Source organism: Artibeus jamaicensis, unplaced genomic scaffold (assembly GCF_021234435.1).
Source record: "Artibeus jamaicensis isolate MK-2021 breed Jamaican fruit bat unplaced genomic scaffold, CSHL_Jam_final contig_391, whole genome shotgun sequence".
Taxonomy (NCBI): domain Eukaryota; kingdom Metazoa; phylum Chordata; class Mammalia; order Chiroptera; family Phyllostomidae; genus Artibeus; species Artibeus jamaicensis.
In genome coordinates, this window is record NW_026521814.1 from 20,224,993 (window position 1) to 20,244,251 (window position 19,259).

Genomic DNA, 19,259 nt, shown 5'->3' on the forward strand with positions numbered 1-19,259 from the left:
TCGGCCTCTTCCCCTTCCCCTCCGCCCCCACCTTCTGGGAGTCTCCCACTTCTCGGTGCGACCGCTCCACCTCCTGCCCGCGGAGCCTCCGGTGGCCGGCCCGCTGCGGCCGCGGCCAGGGGGCGTCCCCCACGCCGCGCGCTCCCACTCGCTCACCGGCCCGCGCGACCCGGTCCCCGCGGCGCCGGGAGGGGGGCGTGGCGGGCGGGGGCGGCAGCGGGTGACAGATGTACTCCTCTGACAGCTCTCAGTATCAGCCCAGTGGCTCCCTGCCATTGGCTCAGTGCAATGGACCGGCAACGCCGCGCACTATAATAACACTCATGCCCGCCAGCGGCTGCAACTCCGAGCGCAGCCGCCGAGCGCGGGGGATGCTGCCGCCGCCGCTGCCGCTGCCGCCGCTGCGGCTCCCGCGGCTCCCGCTGCCCCGCTCCGCTCGGCCGCGGCGCTCGCACTGACTCCGGCCGCGCTCCGTTCGGCGGCCCGGCCGGCCACTCCCCGCCCGCGATCCTGCAGCGGGAGCAGCGCCCCGAGGCGAGTTAGGAGAGAGGCGGAGACCGGGGGCAGCGCGGCGAGGATGCGGAGGCGGCGGAGCCCGGGAGCGCACGGCAGAGGCGCGTAGCGAGCCGGTCTCCCCGGGGCGCGCGAGGGAGGCGGCGGCTCGCCCTCCCGGCGGGTCCCCGGCCCGGCCTCCCCGGCTCGGCGCCCTGCGGCTGCGGGCTTGGGGTGCGCGGAAGCGGCGGCTGCGGGGGCAGAGGCGGCTGCGCTGGGAGAGGCGGCGGCTGCCCCATGGAGTGTTACTACATTGTCATCAGCTCCACGCATCTCAGCAACGGACACTTTCGCAACATCAAGGGAGTTTTCCGGGGCCCTCTCAGCAAGAACGGGAACAAAACTCTGGTAATCTCTCTTCCCTCTCCTTTTTCTCTCTCTCCACGTTCTCTCCTCTCCTCTCCTCTGCCTGTCTCTCTCCCAAGAGGGCATTAGAGGATCGAGGTTACTGAGGGATTTTGAAGGTGTCGCAATTCGATCTGGTTTCCAGTTTGGTTCCTAATGCCTCCTGTCTTTATCTCGTGGGCGTAGGGTGAGAATTAGGCGTAGCAAAGGCAGGGATCTTAGGGAAGCCGGGATCCAGGGCTTTGGCTGACACTTCGCCAACGCTCCGGACTGCACCTCGCTCCACAATGCTGAAGATTACCACCGTGTCTCCTCATTGGAAGCAAACTGTGCCAGCAATTTTCTTTCTTAAGAAAGAAAAGGAGAAACCCCTAACCCCAAATAACCCAGTGACATTTTTCGGCTTAAGAGGCTGAAGGTAAATGATGTGAGTGTCTCTGATGGAGGCAGGGAGCCATGGGGCTCGTGGCGTGGAGCAAGTGGCGGGACCGAGTGATGGTCTCGGGAGGAGTTTGTATTCGGCGGTCTCCTGAAGGACCGGGAGCCAACTTCTCTCGTGAGAAGTTGTCCGTACTAAGCTGAACAGAGTGACTCCAGACCCCCCATGCTGTCAACTTTAAGCTATACACTCGAAAGAGCTCGGAGATAAGTGTGAGGGGCGAGCTTTGGGTTACAGTCAGGGCCACTAGGAAACAGGCTGCACAAACAGAGCCCGTGCAGTCGCTGGGAGGGTCTCACTGGACCACAGAGCTACGTGTTTCAGCATCCTAGGAGGAAGAGCACTCCTGATTGGTGGGAGATGTGCTGAGCTTTGAGATAGTGCCAGGTTATAGCTATTAACTTTCTTTCAAATCCCCTCTAAGCTATAAAACCTCCCTGCAGAACTGACTCCCATGTATTGGTATCTCCAGAGAAGTATACACTTCAATAAAGAAAAAAAAAAAAAGAGAGAAGAAGAAGAAGAAACAAAGGGAAGGCTCATTAGGCTAAACACTGCCAAGAGAGTAGAGCCAGAAAAAAGTAGAAATATGCAAATGTGTGTTTTACTAAAGTCTGGAACTGTTAGCAAGCAGCACCCCTTCCCGCCACCCCACTTTTTGTGTAGTTTATGGACAGATCCAGTTAGCACAAATTCAAATATAGTATTCTTAATCTATTTTTCTTTGCATATCTTAAAAACGATTCTACGATTAAAAAAAACAACAATGTGCTGTGTTGTGTTTTTCAAGAATAAAAAGTTCTCATCAGAAGTTTTAAGTGAATTCTGACATTGATGTGATGCATTTGATTTATTTTTTCTTTTTCCCATGAATCTGTTGGACCATTCCTCTCAGCTCATTTAAGATGCAAAGAAGCAAGGATAGTTTGTTGCTTTTTATCATTGTTCTGGATAAAATTGTTGGTTGTTGTTGCTGTTGAATAAAAGAAAGTAAAAGTACTGTTCCATCATCTTACTCAGAGCAGTAGACAACCGCTAAGGGAATTAAGACTATTCTAGCTCTATTTAGAGAACTCAACTGTGTAGGAAAGTGAGTGTTTTTTTTGGGGGGAGGGTGGAATCCTTCATTAAAAAAAAGTATGTTCCGTCTTTTATTTTAAAATCAAGTTTCTCTTAGGGGAGAAGGGAAAACAAGATCTCATTTTATAGGTGATAAAACTGCACAGCAGAGTTCATAGAAAAAAAAACATTGCTAAACCTTAATTTGTTAAAATTATGGTAACCTTGCTGCTTAAATCAACCTTGGTTTCTAACAATGTTTAAACTTGCTTATGCCTATTTGCTTGCCGTGGGTTTGAAATTTATTGGTTCTTTATCACGCATATTAACAAAGAATAGGTTAAAGCCTTGGTTTGGCATTAAAATAGGTGTGAAAAGCAGCTACTTTTATGAGGTGAACAAATCTAAATATATACAAGTGTCAGAAGCAACAAAGTGAGATAAGAAGGTTTAGAAATAGCTCCTATCATATTTGTCTTAATTATAATAAAAGAACTTATCAGGACTTCATAGGTAGTCTTTTTAGGTTATGTTCATAAACTGAGAAAGTTTGTATTTCCTGTGTAAAAAGTTTACACTAACTGAAAGTATATAAATTTTCATGTATGGTCCAACTATATTTGAAACTATTACTTTAAAGTAGTAGTTGTAATATGTTTGTTTTGTATACCTTTTGGTGATTTTGTTATAGAAGAAAATTACATTTATGCCTATTATTTAAGTATAACAGAAGAGGTTCTAAATATATTTATAAGTGCATTGTCTATTAAAAAGCATTTATACTTTATAAACATTCTTACATTCTTAATAGATACTTATAGTTAACTAAAACTTACTATAAGGTATAACCAGAAAACTGAACCTGAAACTTCTCAGACTTAACATCCTTATAAAAAACACAAATATTACTTTAAAATTGTAAATATGTTACATTTTGTACATTTTCAAGTAAAAATTCATGATTATTGTGTTTTTAATGTCTGCTTCGTAGAATAAAGATTGAGATCTTTTCTACTTTTTTGTGTATTTGATTTTCACACATTTTGAATTTTTTCTTTTAAAAATTATCTAATTCTTACATTTTAAAATGTGTATTAACTTAAAAGGATTTTAATGTTTCCAGTGCTTTTTTTCACAAAAGTTACAACTTACAGTGTAAAACCACCTGGAGAAAAGGTATTTTAATTTTTCCAAATAATTTCTAATTATTTTCAATCACTGCATAACTAATGGATATTCTGAAAATTTTTTATATTTAGATTTAAAAAATGATGTTATAGTCTTCAAAATATCATTGAACTCTTATAAGGTGGTCTATAACTGTTCCTACAATAATATTTCAAGAAACTAGAAGTTAAAGAATAAAATTACTTATAGAGTAAAACAAAAGTTTCATTGACTTTGATTAATTGTTTGTAGTCCTAAATCCAGAATGTAATCCTGCCAGTCAGTCACATGGGTGAGATTATCAAAATACACAGTCCTTTCAATAGGTCACATTAGGCCACTCACACACACAAAGTTTTTAAAAGTGTTTATAAATTGTCTATTGTCAATCTTGACCCTATTCCTGAGCCTTTAAGTATATTTCTCTTGACAATTTTAACTGAACATATGCAAATTTCTATTTTCCAATGTCTTAAAGCAAAGAGAAAGGTCATTATGCTTGTCACAATTTCTGTTATGAATAGCACCATATTTGTGATATAGTTTTAATTCCATGGAATAAGAAATAAATTATTATTTAATTAGTGTTCCAGAAAATTCTGAATAAGTTATATGGTTTAATAAGAATGAATTAAGTTTACTTTTCACTCATAGTCATTTTATTTCTTATATATTCGCAAGCTACCATTTAGTATGTAATTGTTTACTGGATAAAGACATTTTGTTATACAATTTTTTGTCGTAATTATGTGTTTTAAAACATTTAAATGTATATTATATATTTAATACAAAATTTAAATATAATTTAATCACTTTTAATACAGAGTTTGGAGTTTGCCTCTAAACTCTGGAAATCATTACCATTTTGCTCATTACATTCTGTTAGTCAATTAGCATTTTTGTATCGCGTAAGAGTATTATGTCTGTTTTATTGACCATGGAATTCAGAAGGAATGGTTGATGGTTTAGCAGTGATGCATTGAATCAATAGTATAATGCAGATTTCCTGACTCCAGGCATATTTTCTTTATAATTTATGTACTGAATTATGGAATTTGTAGCAGTCGCTATGATAATATTCATACTGATAAAAAGATGATATTGATGTCACCTATTTTTTAAAAACATTCTACTTGTCCGTTTGCCTCCAGGTATTTAGAAATAGTGCCTGATTTACAAAATAATTGGAGTTCAAGTTTATTTCACTTCTTGTCTTTCTTGTTCAATATGGAAACATCAGTAATATCCATCTGGCCTAACCATTGTTTCTATAGGCTGCCTTGTCTTTCCAATATTTCAAGTACCAGGTTTGGTAAGAAAAGAAGAATTAATTTGTTAATGGGTTCTCAATACATTGGAGTTCATCCAGATTTATTGAGGTGACTCAATTGTAAACCACAATTGTCGTGCCCAATTCTAGGCACCACAGTCTCTGTGCTGGGTATTTTGTGTTAAACGGTGTGAGTTAGGTTGTGTTCAGGGATGCTCACGTTCATTTTTAATGTGATGAAAAAGTATTCATGAATTTTGACATGTTTGCAGGTTTCTTGTCACTCAGAACATTTTCACATGTATTCATTTTGAAAAGTTTAAAAATATTCTGGGGTTTTCTTTTGGGTATACAGGAACTCAAAAAAATTAGGTGAGGTCTTTGAAACTTACTATATGGCCTTTAGTTCTAATTATCATCACCTAACATAACATTATTTTTATGTCATTCCCTGATACACTTTTATATTTCCCAGGGAGTGTAATTTGAAATGTTCCTGCAGTCATTGAAACCCATTTATGTGGCATTTAAGATTGTACATAAGACTAAAGATATCAATTTCTGAATAAGTGATGGAAAATTATCATTGTTAGGTTAATCTCCACGACTAAGGTCAAGGGTGAGGGTGAATTAGGATGATATTCTAATATATTTCCAATCTTTCCTACTTTATAAACTTGTTCACTTAATCAGTCAGTATATATTTTTCCAAGTTTGTTTTAAACTATTATACATTCAGAGTTAGAGATCATCTTGTCTCACTTTTCCGAACGTAAGGTGTCATGTATTCTTTTCCTGTACTTATTTTGTTATTCTAGCAAAACTTTGCAGCTTGCGCATTTTCAGAAGACATTATTCAAGCAAGAAAAATAACTTTAAATTATTTATGTTATTACTTACTAAAACTTTAAGCAATATTTTAAGGCAGATATTGTCAACTGATACCCATGACTGCAACACACCATGTTAGTTCATAAAATATTGACTTGTTTTTGATAGCTATAATTCAAATAGTGATATACCATCTTGTCTTCACTTCACTGTTCTGTACCAGTATTTTCTAGGTTATTGATGACTGCAATTACATTTTTACAGATCAGTAAGAGCCTAGAGAACTATCTAGTCCATAGATTTCATATGTTGTATTCAAGGCCAAATTCATCTGCTGAAGTAGTTTATTTAGAGTGCACCATGTATCAAAAGTTCAGAAATAACAGAAGTAAAACCAATAACTTTGAAGTACAGGAAGTCCTTGCTTAATGTTGTCTGTAAGTTCTTGGAAATGGCAACCTCAAACAAAATGGTGTACAATGAAACCAATTTTACCATAGGCTAATTTATGTAAATAAGAGTTGTGTTTGTATGTCATATTTCTGGTCACAAAAACATCACTGAACTTCTAAATAAAGACCCAAAACACTTTTTAAAAAGATTTTATTTATTTATCTTTAGAGGGGAAGGGAAGGAGAGAGGGAGAGAAATATCAATGTATGGTTGCCTCCCCTGCATCCTCTGCTGGGAACTGGCCTGCAACCCAGGCGTGTGCCTTGATTGGGAATTGAACCGAGGTTGTTTGGTTTGCAGGCCAGCACTCAATCCACTGAGCTACACCAGCCAGGGCAAAGACCCAAAAACACTTTTAACATTAAACATTGGAATAAATGTGACCTATACATACATTTAAGAAAAGTTAAAAATAAGTAAGATCATTATTTTTCAACCCACTTATTCCATCCAGCTCAGGGTGCTGATTGGCCAGAGCCTGTCTTGACAGCTCAGCACATGGAGCAGGACCCCACATAGAGAGGATGCTCTGGTGTCTCAGGGCCACTCACAGCCACACCCCGCTCACCTAGGGTGGGACAATTCAGACACGTCGTCATCTGATGTGCACATCTTGATGGGAGGAGACCAGAGTCCCTGGAGGAAATCCACACAGACATGGGGAGAACAGACTCCCTTCACACACACAATGGTCCCGGCTGCAATGGATTGATTGAATTTTTCATCAGCGTTTATAACGAAATGACATTTAATGAAAGGACGTTATTCAAGAATCTGCTGCAGAAATTAGTACAAGTTTATTGTTCACACAACCACAAGATAGTATGTAATCCAGGAACACTCCAACCAAAACATAGAATTTTATTTTGAATTCAGGGGGATATTGTTATAAAACAGCTCATGTAGTGAAAAATCAGTGACTATCCTTCACAGTGATTGCTTATACTACTAGAATTTTCAGTGGTTACCTCATATCAACCTTCGGAAAAGAGTTCATGTTTTGCTTATGATTAAGAAAGAAATTATCCAGCTCAAGTTAGTCTTGCAAAATAAGCCAGATTAAAGTTGTATGACTAAACTGGTTTTGTCTGCTTGGGGTATTTTCAGGCTGGTCTCCATTTGTTTTTGTATTTGACTATTCCCCCATGTTGGCCATTCTCTCAGCCAACTGGGAGAACAACCAACCAAGACAGCAGTATTTTTGCTCATCACCAGTGATGTAGTCAGGCTCAAGAATCACACACTGGCTATTTCCATTAGTCACACAGGCAAACAGGAGTGTTGTGTGGTCACCATCTTCATCATTTATGTGGTTATTGTTTCATCCGGATGTCTGACCTTGATGGTTACATTTGATGTGAGTGGCTGCCTGCAGGAATTTAAATCCTTTGAGAGCATACAATGCGCTAGAGAGGTTAATATGATGACTTTAAGGAGAATAATAACCAACTATTGGCAATTTCCCCAAAGCAGAGACTCCCAGGAGTCAAAATTTAATCAATTAATTAACTCAAATGGTTTATAATCAGATTCAGATTTCCCCTTTCTAAGTCAATCAACAATTACTTGGGTAATGTGTAATTGGATTTCAATTATTTAAGTTATTTACATAAGCATAACATGATGCATTAGCAAACACATCCTCACGATTACTTAGGACAGGATGAACGTGAAGATGTTTTCTTTCAGGAGGCCGTGTTACAGGTGAGCTTCCACGAAAATTAAGCCATATCCATATGGCATGAGCAGTCAGGTAACTTCATGAGAGGTATTTCTACAGAAACAGAGGGAAAACAAAGGTTAATAGTTTGAGCAAATTATAAATTCAGTTTCCGAGTTTGGAGATCAGCCAGCTGAGAAAATTTCTAGATGTCAGGTTAGAAGCATTTTTAGATGGAGTGAAGGCAAGCCATGGCAACCAGACAGATTTTTCTGGTTTGCAGTTTGAACATCCCTGGCAGTCTTTCTGAGTGGCTACCTAACAACAGTCATGAATACGGTCCACATAGGAGCTGTTGAGGCAACTTCTCCAAAGTTTATGTCAGGTCGTGCAGCTTTAGTCTGCATGACTTTGAGTAAAGGGCAGTTTTATATAGTGATTCCAAGTCAAAGTAGTGGGAGAAACTTGAAAGTGTTCGTTTAAAGAGTCTTTACCATATATTGGAGGAGATCTGAAGAATTTAGGATTCAGTCCATTTTACAGGTTGAAATCAAAACATCAAAGACAATAGCATTATGATATCCACAAAGGGGTATCACTGAAATACAATTTTCTTCTCCATACTCATCCCTGTTTCTATCAAGGATAACCATAATAAGATTAATTTGTTTGCAAATTAAGTCTACTTTTGATAAAATCGGCCTGAATACTTACATGAATGCAGCAAAAATAGTGTTTACACATAGGCTTGGCTAGAACTTTTCATACAAAATCTCCAATTGGATTTCAAAAGCACACTGAGGACTTGTCCAGTTGTGCTCTATTACAAAGAGAATAGATCTCGCTGGACTTAGGCACATAGTTCTTATTAAACTTAAACAGATACAAATATTGTCATGAAAATAGAGCGTTAAATAAGAGTTTCTGAATTCTAAAGAGGTCATGTCTGGAGAAAGATATTTCAACTTCTGTTGCAAATAAATACTTTACCAAGTTGCTGTGAGTTATAGATACTTTTAAAGAGAGGAGAAAAGGAGGTCTTTTAAATCTAAAAACAAAATATTAAAGTGCCAGCAATGCTTTAAATGAATTCTTAAACACTATAATGATCTTCATCAGTTGGATTAATCTGTTGTAATTAATTTGTATTCATCTGTATCTTTCGTTAACAGTTTTATAAATTTATCAGTTTTTCATCAAATTTTAGAAATTCTTACCCGATTCACTATTATGATCTTTTTAAATTATGTCTTTTTATTGTAAAGTTATTTATTTATTTATTTATTTTTATAGAGGGGAAGTGAGGGAGAAAGAGAGGGAGAGAAACATCAATGTGTGGTTGCCTCTCATGTGCCCCTGACTGGGGACCTGGCCTGCAGCCCAGGCGTGTACCCCCACTGGGAATTGAACCAGTGATCCTTTGGTTTGCAGGCTGGCACTCAATCCACTGAGCCTCACCAGCAAGGGCTACAGTTTAACATTTTAAAGACATGACAAGATTTACAATGTCAAAGGGGAGAGAAAAAAAATGTAACTTTTCTTTTAGTAATTATGGGGTAATTGCTATTTAAAGTTTTCCTGTGTATTAGGGGTCAGACGGCATGGGACATTTGTTTCATCTCATTCCTCATTAATCACCACAGCACCACCACATGGGTCTCTTCATTCTCATCGCTCTCCCAGAGATTCTACCTTTCAGCATCCTAATCAGTTTTAGTCACAAGGGACCTTCTAGCTTTGCAAAATGGTTCTCTCAGAGATTCCCAAATTATTATTGTATTCTCCCACTTCGTCTGCCAGTCCCAAAGCCAGCAGAGGTGTAAGCAGCTTCTGGCCTTCTCTAATCTCAACTCTTCCAACTTTCCAACTTGAGTTGCAACCTCTGTTTATTATGTATTGTTGTCCAGCCGAACTGCCCACAGTAAAGGCCAGCCCATTGCAGCAGCCACTTATTTGCCTCTTTGCCACAGTGTCTTATGCACAGTTCTTGTAGCACACACATCAGCACAGCCAGAATTTTCACAGTGTCACTACTCATGAGGTGGTCCACAAACATCTAACGTACAGGCCGCCCTTCCCCACACAGACGTCAATGGCAAACAAGATTTCCCTGGTGCTGTTCCTTTCCCAAGTCTAGGGAACTTATGTAGAAAGCCTGTATGAGTAATTTCTGCCTGTGCAATAAATTATTCATTGTGGGAAAAAAGTTTATTTTTATTTTTTAAGACTTTTTTTTAAGAGAGGGAAGGGGAGGGAGAAGGAGAGGAGAGAAAATGTATGGTTGCATCTCATGCATCCCCCACTGGGGACCTGGCTGGCAACCCAGGCATGTGTCCTGACTGGCAATTCAATCTACTTTGGTTCACAGGCTGGCACTCAATCCACTGAGCCATACTAGGCAGGGCAAAAGAAGGTTTTTTTAAACATTTTTTATTGTTGTTTAAGTACAGTTTTCTGCTTTTCGCCCCACCCCTCCCTCCCACCCCCATCCTCCCCACCTCCCTCCCCTGTTTCCAACCACCCTTGTGATTGTCCATGTGTCCTTTATAATTATTCTTGCAAACCCTTCATCCTTTTCCCCCGTTAATAGATATAATATCTTTGTCTCTCTGTAAAACATTAAAAATTAACTTAATGTTTAGCATGTAATGTTTATCTTATCTGAAAATAATTTAGATATTCACTGAATATTAGTTATTTAGTTCAACTTAGTATAAACTTTTATCTTATTTACATTTATTTAAATTACTTGCTTCTAATGAACATGCTTGGTTTACACACCAAACAGTTCACCATAATATTGTTATTTTTCTTGTCAAATTTTGACCTGCTTTTATTAAACCTACAAACTTAAACTAGCTTTCATTTATCAAAGATTATCATAGTTCATATGAAGTTGAAAAACATGTGGGTTAGTTTCCATATTTCTGACAGTATACTTGATTTAAATAATGCTTAGTTTTTTTAGGCCAATTAAATAGAACCCTTTACAATTTAATTTTGGCAATACCACATGAAGGTAGAAAAATATCATATTTGTAACATATATACATAAACTTACAAACAGACACAACAGAAATAGAGATCTCATAGCATTTGTTTTAAGATTTTTTACCTATGCCTAGGTACAAAACTTGAAAGAATGGTTGGATCCAAATTTTGTGTCCGGCAGATGAACTAAGTCAAGGTTACCTGCTCATATATGGCCAGTGCTTTGCTAAAGATTTTGTTGTCAGTGGAAATCAGGCTCTTTCATGGGATCACAAGAAAGATATTATGGGCCCATGCAGGGGAGATTGTTGTCTGGTAAGGTTTATTCAAGTTGAAAACCTGCCCCTAGTTTTTTAATATCCCACCTCCATGTACCCCGCCTTGGAAAAAGTCCAGTCATGTCCAAGCAAAGGCCAGTGTCTGGAGTTTCTGTTTCATGTTAAAGCTCAGTGCTCTGGGGGCCTCCTTGGTCTGGTAGAGGCCCACACGACGGCTACACACACATGATTGCATGCGTTCCTGGGTGACAGAAAAAATATGTGAATGAACTGGCAAGTGCGGGTCACCTAGTGAGGGAGAGAAGGGAGAGAAGCAGGGGGAGAGACAGAGAGAGGGCTTTTTTGCTCCCTTGGGGTTATAAATAGGAGCTTTTTTCAAAATAACCAACTTTCCAGGCTTCCTCGGGCTTCTGCTGGGTCTACTCCTTGTTAGAGTGATTGGCCTCTGTGGCCAAACACGTCCCCTGCTCCCCAGAACAACTCAATACTTGAGGGTCAACAGTACTCCTGGGCAGATTTTCAGATTTCTTGTGCTCCTAGAATTCAGACTCCCAGATTGTATGCATGACTCTGTAAATGCTATGGCTTCCTGGCTAAGCAAGCAGGCTTTTGCTCCTCAGTTATTTAGCTCAATGTGTAATTCCCTTTGCTTCCTTTCTTATTAATAGTTAACTACCTATAGTAACCATTTCTTTTGTTTGAATGGTGTAAGGATCCTTTTATAGCTATTTTTGGAGTTGTTTTGTTTTTTGAACATTCTGCATATCAATCAAAGAATGCATTATATTGTCTCCAAAAATTTTAGAGTCTTTTTTTTAAAGGTGCTCCTGAAGATGGATTTAGCTAAGCTAAAGTTCCACCAAAGTGGCCATTACAATTCTAAATTACCAGAAAGTTCACCCAGTTTTTGAGAAAGGTACAAGAATCTAGTTCACAGTGGGTATATGTATGAGAATTTTTAAGAGAGTTTTTAAGAGAGGAGATTTAGACCAGTTGGAACACATCTCTGCCTTTAGATATCTAAAACAAATAATCTGGGAGGAGCCTGGTAATCATACTGCCTAAAACACAGGGAATCGTGGTTTTCTGCCCTTACAGATAACATGGCAATTTACAAAGAAGCTTCAACAAACAGAAACAGAATGCAAGTGTGCATAACATAGCTAAAGAGTTCAGAACTCGAAGAGAACAGAGCTCAGATGCAAGACTTACCCTCAGACTCCAGGGTTGGTGAGAAGGCAAGGAGTTCAAAGGATTTTGTAGGTACAATATCTGGTTGCTCACCCTCCTCACTCAGTCATTGTCTGAGGTTGTCTTTAGATCTCAAGTCTGATGCTGTGAACCATCAAATTTCAGGAAAACCAAGTAAAACCAATGCATCTCAAGTATGCTGGCAAGTAGTAATTGGTAAAAGTTTGTTGTGCACACACCAAGAAGATAGTTTACCAAATGGGAGCACTCAAACCAAAACATGGATGAGGCTCGGGTATATAGTTATAATGCAACTTAAGTAGGGAGAAGGCAATGGCTGTTTATTTTCTTAGTAATTGTTCATAATTAGACTTTTCAGTGGTTACCTCATATCAATCTTGGGTAACTGATCAAGTTTTGCTTATGATGTGCAGAGGCATAAGTAAGAAATGACCCAGGCTAGGTTAGTTATAAGGGGACTCAATGGTAATGAAAAAAACACAAGAAAGCTTAAATAAAAAATTAAATTTTGTCGGTATGACTAAACTGGTTTTGTCTGCTCAGAAAAAAATGCAAGGCTGGTCTTCATTTGCTTTCAATTTTAAGATGTATTTAAAATATATGGCTTTAAATGCTACTCAACAAAGAATGGACTTTAAAGTTTGCTACTGTCTGAATTGCTTTATTTTTACTGTTATATAGGTTTTCCATTTAATTACATTTTCTCCCTGACTGATGAAGGCACTTTCTACTCCTTGTTTATTCTGAGAACCAAATTTTATATATCGAACAGAGAATCATTTTTATGATTTCACATAATATGCCCTTCATTTTACCAACTTTTAGATAGATAATAGTATTCAAAAAAGTTTTTGGCATATGTGTATTTTTCCATAGCGTCTGTTTACTAAATATTGGTTGAGGTGCTAAATGGTGGCTTTCAGATCTAGGAATTCTACAATAATAAAGAGACATTTAAATTGAAGGGGATGCGTTTTTGCCTTTTAAAATTGCAAACTGTCACTCATGACAAAGGCGTTTTTGGTAACTTCTTATTGTTTTGGTCATTTTAAGAATAAAATTCAAATGTAATTTTATTCTTTAATTTATGTGTCTAGTAAACATTTATTTAATGTAGCATATTTGGAAAATAGTTACTTAAAAGTATTATGCATAGGGAAACTAATATTTTTAATAATGGTAATGATAATAGAATGTTGATAATTTTCTCCAATGATACTGTTTAACTGAGATATAACTATAGAAGGCAATTAACTGCATATTATGAGCTTTAGTACTCCAGCTAGAAAAAAAAATAAAAACAGAAGATTTGACTGGTAGTGTACTGAAGGCAGAATTCATGAAGAAACGATGTATGAATATCTTGATTTGCCACTTTTTAGATTGATGACTACGAAAACTAAGAAATATAATTTTATTGATTTTCCTTTCCAAAAATTTTAACCAGAAACCATTTTCTCTGTCTTATCTTATTCTAAATTACCCTTTGACTCCAAGAAAATTCTTACCATATATATTATTTTATGGTGGTGTTTTCAACCAGCATAATTTTATTAATTTTGTAAATGTATTACTATACTTTCTAGCACAGTATAAAATACAATGGGGTAATAAGCACTTAAAATGCAATTCTCATTGTCAAAGTCCATTACCTGATGTACTACTGTGAACTTTCTCATAATGGTTTGACACTCTTAAAAGAAAATTATAAACTTTTCTAAATGTAACTATGTTGAATGTTTACAATGCTCATGATGACAATACCATATTCAAATTACTATAAAACATTTTTCTTAAATGTTTTCTAGAAAAATGAGCTATGCTGAGTGTGATGGCTAGTCATATATGTTAATCAGAATAGAACCCATTGTTTAATCAAACACCAACCTAGGTGTTGGTTTGAAGATATTCTGTAGATGTGATTAACATATACAATCAGTTGACTTAAAATAGATGAGATGATCCTCCATGCTAAGGATGCCTCATGGAAAGCTGTAGAAGCAAAAACTGAGTTTCTGGAGAAGAAATTCTGCCCTAAGACTGCATCATCAAATCTCTCTCGGTGTCCAGCCTACCAGCCTGCCCCAGATACCCACAAACCCGCAATCGCTGTATCAGTTCCTAGTTCTTTAAAACCTAGTTCCTTTCTCCTTCTCCCCCAACCATTGCTTCTGTTTATCTGGAGAACTCTGATTAGTAGATTAAGGATCAGTTTATTATGTCTTTGTACAATAAAGTAACTCATTGTTTATTTATTTATTTTTAAATAGAAATATTATTTCTTATTGTCGTTCCACTCCTGTTGTTCCCATTTTCCCATCCCACTCTCCACTGTCCCACCCACTTCCACCTTCCACACTCAGTCCTACCCCTGTTGCCTTTGTCCATGGATCCTTTATATACGTTCTTTGACTTGACCCTTCACTGTCTTTCCCCTATTATCTCTGTTTCCCCTCCCCTCTGGTTACTGTCAGTTTGTTCTTTGTTTCAATGTCTCTGGTTATATTTTTGTTAATCTGTTTCCATTTGTAGGTGAGATCATATGGCATTTGCTTTTCACCACTTGGCTTATTTCGCTTAGCATAATGTTCTCCAGTTCTATCCCTACTGGTGCAAAGGGTAGATCTCCTTCTTTCCTTCTGCTACACAGTATTCCATTCTGTAAATGTACCATAAATTTTTGATCCACTCATTTACTGATGGGCACTTTGGTTGCTTCCAGTGCTTGGCTATTATAAATTGTGCTACTGTGAACATTGGGGTTCATAGGTTCTTTTGGATTGGTGTTTCAGGGTTCTTAGGGTATAATCCCAGCAGTGGAATTTCTGGGTCAAAAGGCAGTTCCATTTTTAGTGTTTTGAGGAAGTTCCATGCTGTTTTCTACAGTGGCTGCACCAGTCTGTATTCTCACCAACAGTGCACTAGGGTTCCCTTTTCTCCACAACTTCACCAGCACTTGTTTGTTGACTTGTTTATGATAGCCATTCTGACTGGTGTGAAGTGGTGCCTCATTGTGGTTTTAATTTGCATCTCTCTGATAGTTAGTAATGCTGAGCATCTTTTCACATATTTCTGGGCCCTCTGCATATCTTTCTTGGAGAAGTGTCTGTTCATGTCCTTTTCCCATTTTTAATTGGGTTGTTTGTCTTCCTAATTGGAGTAGAGTCATGTGATTTCCTTATATATTTTGGAGATCAAACCCTTGTCCAAGGTATCATTGGCAAATATATTTTCCCATATGGTTGGTTCCCTTTTCATTTTGCTGATATTATTTCTAGCTATGCAGAATCTTTTAATTTGATATAATCTCATTTGCTTATTCTTTCCTTTATATCCCTTGCTCCCCATATCAGTGAAAATATTGCTGCATGGAGTATCTGAGATTTTCTGGCCTGTGCTCTCCTCTAGGACTTTTATGGTGCCAAGACTTATATTTAAGTTTTTTATCCATTTTGAGTTTATTTTTATGTATTGTGGCAGTTGGTGATTGAGTTTAATTTTTTTGCATGCAGCTTTCCAGAGCTCCCAACACCATTTGTTGAAGAGGCTCTTTTTACTCCATTTTATGGTCCTGCCCACTTTGTCAAATATTAATTAACCATAGAGATATGGGCTTATTTCTGGGCTCTCTGTCCTGTTCCATTGATCTATGTGTCTGCTTTTATGCCAGTACCAGAATATAAATCATATTTGGGTTTAATTGGAAATAGATCAAGTGGACATTGTTAAATTTTTTAAGTTTAACTGATAAGCCTGAATGTGGAGTCTTTCCATTTTTATAAAGTTTATAAGAACTTTATTTTAAATACTTGCATGAATTACAATCTTTTAGTCAATCCCCACCACCCTCCAGTTAAACCCCACATTTATAATTATGTTGAATGTAGTATTTTTATCTATTCGGCTCTAGTGGCTAATCATACATACAGTTATTATACTTGAATAAAACCAGCCTGTCTTTAAGTGAGAGGAAATAATTTTATTTACTTATTTTTTTATTTTTTATCCTCACCTGAGGATATGTTTATTGATTATGTTCTTACATCTAGTTTAGCATGTCTTCAATCAAAGTGTTTGCCGACATACTTATAGTGGTAAAGCAGAAATGCTTAATAACTATATGAAACTGAGGTCAAATCATATATATATATGCTTCTTCATCAATAAATAATGAGAAGAGCTGCTTTTAAACAAATCCCCAAATATCAACTCTGTACCTAAATAGTGTTTTATGTAAGTTATTAATATGAGAAAAGTATGCTAGTTGATATATTTTGACACTAAGTAGTTCAATAATGTTAAGGCTAAAACTCTTAAATTTTATTTATATTTTTTTCTATACCTGTAAGGTGGTCACTTCTCCAGCCATTACATTCCATTGTAAGCTAGAATAAATAAGTAAGGAGAAATGGCAAAAAGCTGACTGCTGTTTTAAGAAGTCCACCCCACAGTGTTGCTTATATCGCCTTGGCCAGAGCTACATCACAGGACCACTACTAAGTGAAGGGAAGGATGGAAACATGATTTGTTACACCAGGCACATTGCTACTCCCAATAAAGCCAGTGTGACTGATTAGACAAGAAAAACAGGTGACTGATCAGACAAGACTTATCTAGAACAACTAGTGCCTAGCTTCACTACCTCAGTCAAATTCATCTATCAGTTATATTTTCTTTATATGAGGAGGATATTAAAACCTACATAGGAGACAAGTTTGCACATCAGATGAGATACAGCATATGAAGTAAACTGCACCATGTAGACACATAATAAACTCTCAGTAAACAGTGTGGATATTGACATATTTCATATCTGAACATTCATATCTGTGTTAGAATCTTATTCAATCTTAACCAATATGAATAAATTTATATAATTTGAACATAGTATCAAACAATATAATATTTCCTTCTCAGTTTACCCATGGCACCTCTTACGTACTTACTTCCACCCCAAGATTTATAAAATCTCCTTCCTTGAGCATGGATTGAGCCCAGAATATTCCAGAATATAAAGAAATGGAAATCTTCAGATATCAGCCATTCTTCTGATTCATAAAGTTCACAGTACTATATTCTGGATTCACAGAAAGCTATCTTTTTAAGAAAGCTTAGAATATCTTTTACCTCTCTCCATAATAATTCCTGTAGCAGTGATTCCCTTGCAGTTCTTGGATTTCTGCAGTTCAGATATTACAAAATTAATATTTACACTAGGGGGCGGCATAACATTTTCTCTTGCTCGCATATGTACAGGTATAGGAAAGGATCATGGATTCATAAATTTGTTCAATACAGTTACCATAGTTTTTACATTTTTTGGGCTAAGAATAAGTTTAAAATTTCACTAACCAGGAAGAAGTCAGTACAAAAACGTACATACGTATTTGTTATGTGCTTTATTTTATGCCTCACCGAGTGAGTAAGTGTTCTTGGTCGTTCTCTACCTCAGCCCTGTGCGGTACTGATATTTGTAGTAGTGGAGCTGACACAAAGTTGGTGTCCAATACATCTTAACCGGCCGTCACCTTGCTTATAAAACTGTTAGTTTTTACTATTGAAGTGGATGTTTTTAGGTTCTTCTGAGTTCCTACAACCTACTATTTTTATGGTTCAGAATGCCCTATTTCAAAGTTATAGTTAGTTTGTAATTACATTTGATTGATATTTTTATGTACTGCATTATTAAGCCAAAAAGGTAGACTGTGATGACCAATATTTGTTGAAACAAGAATAGCTAAAACACAAAATAATGTGCAATTGTAAAATTCAGCTCTATTTTCATGATTTCCGCAAGTGATATGACAGAAAAATAGTTGCAAAATATCTGAGACTCAAATTTCCAACTTTGATTAAAATTTAACAATTTTTTTCTAGAGAATTTGGGATTATATTTCTTAGGGGAAATGTGCAGATTGAATATAGTTATACAAACTGTTCTATTTGTGTTACTAATCACTGTGAAGTTATTGATGCTACATGAAAGAAGAAATTTTTATGGATCAGGATTTAGAGGAGTTGATAACGTGATACATGCTGCTCCTCAAAAACTCACCAGGCTCTTTGGCAAGTGGACTGATGTTGATAACATTGTAGATGTGGCACACTGCAGATTGCTGTCCTGTAGAGCCACCTGTAAGACAGTCTACAGTATTATCACCATGTTATTCCTTGGTAAAGGGTTAGTGAAGTCAATAATAGTAATAATAAATGAAAACAAATTGATTTTTCTCTGCATAATACCTAGCATAGCTGTAAGCATAATTTGATAATGCAAGACATAACTAGAGACTTGGATATTGTTTATAATGTTAAATTGCTTTAATTAAAATACTATATCAGTGATTCAATTCATGTATGCTAACGTTTGAGTAATTATTTGTCTTCCAGGCATTAAACATGCCAACTCTTTGGACTCATTAATGAGTACCAATGCAGTTTTGTCAATTATTGAGACTACAGGTCATGCGAGAGATTCTTGTCTTTTCTCTCAGCACCTCAAGTAACAACATAAATACAACATCTATTCACTGGCAAGGGTGAAATAAACAAATAAACATGCACACACAGAGCAAAAATAACTCATGTTCACTTTCTCCTTTCCTTTAAGATTTTTATTTATTTATCTTTAGACTGGAAGGGAAGGAGAAAGCGAGAGAAATATCAATGTATGGTTGCTTCTCGTGTGTCCCCTGGGTCCCCTGCTGGGAACCGGCCTGCAACCCAGGCATGTGCCCTGACTGGGAATCAAACTGTGATCGTGTGGTTCACAGACCTGTGCTCAATCCACTGATCTACACCAGCCAGGGCTCACTGTCTCCTTTTCCTTCCTCCCTCCTTTCTTTTACTTCTCTTCTCTTCTCTTCTCTTCTCTTCTCTTCTCTTCTCTTCTCTTCTCTTCTCTTCTCTTCTCTTCTCTTCTCTTCTCTTCTCTTCTCTTCTCTTCTCTTCTCTTCTCTTCTCTTCTCTTCTCTTCTCTTCTCTTCTCTTCCTCTTCTCTTC

The 19,259-nt window shown here is 37.6% G+C and overlaps 1 protein-coding gene across 1 annotated transcript in view; it reads left to right on the forward strand.

Moving 5' to 3' along the window:
- Positions 1-556: 556 nt before the first annotated feature.
- The window catches only part of ZNF804A (zinc finger protein 804A), a 274,940-nt gene continuing 256,237 nt past the window's right edge, over positions 557-19,259 (forward strand). Inside the window, exon 1 of the mRNA XM_037152018.2 lies at positions 557-900. Within this exon, the coding sequence (XP_037007913.2) occupies positions 790-900 (111 nt within the window). The 5' untranslated portion in view covers positions 557-789. The remainder of the gene's footprint in view (positions 901-19,259) is intronic.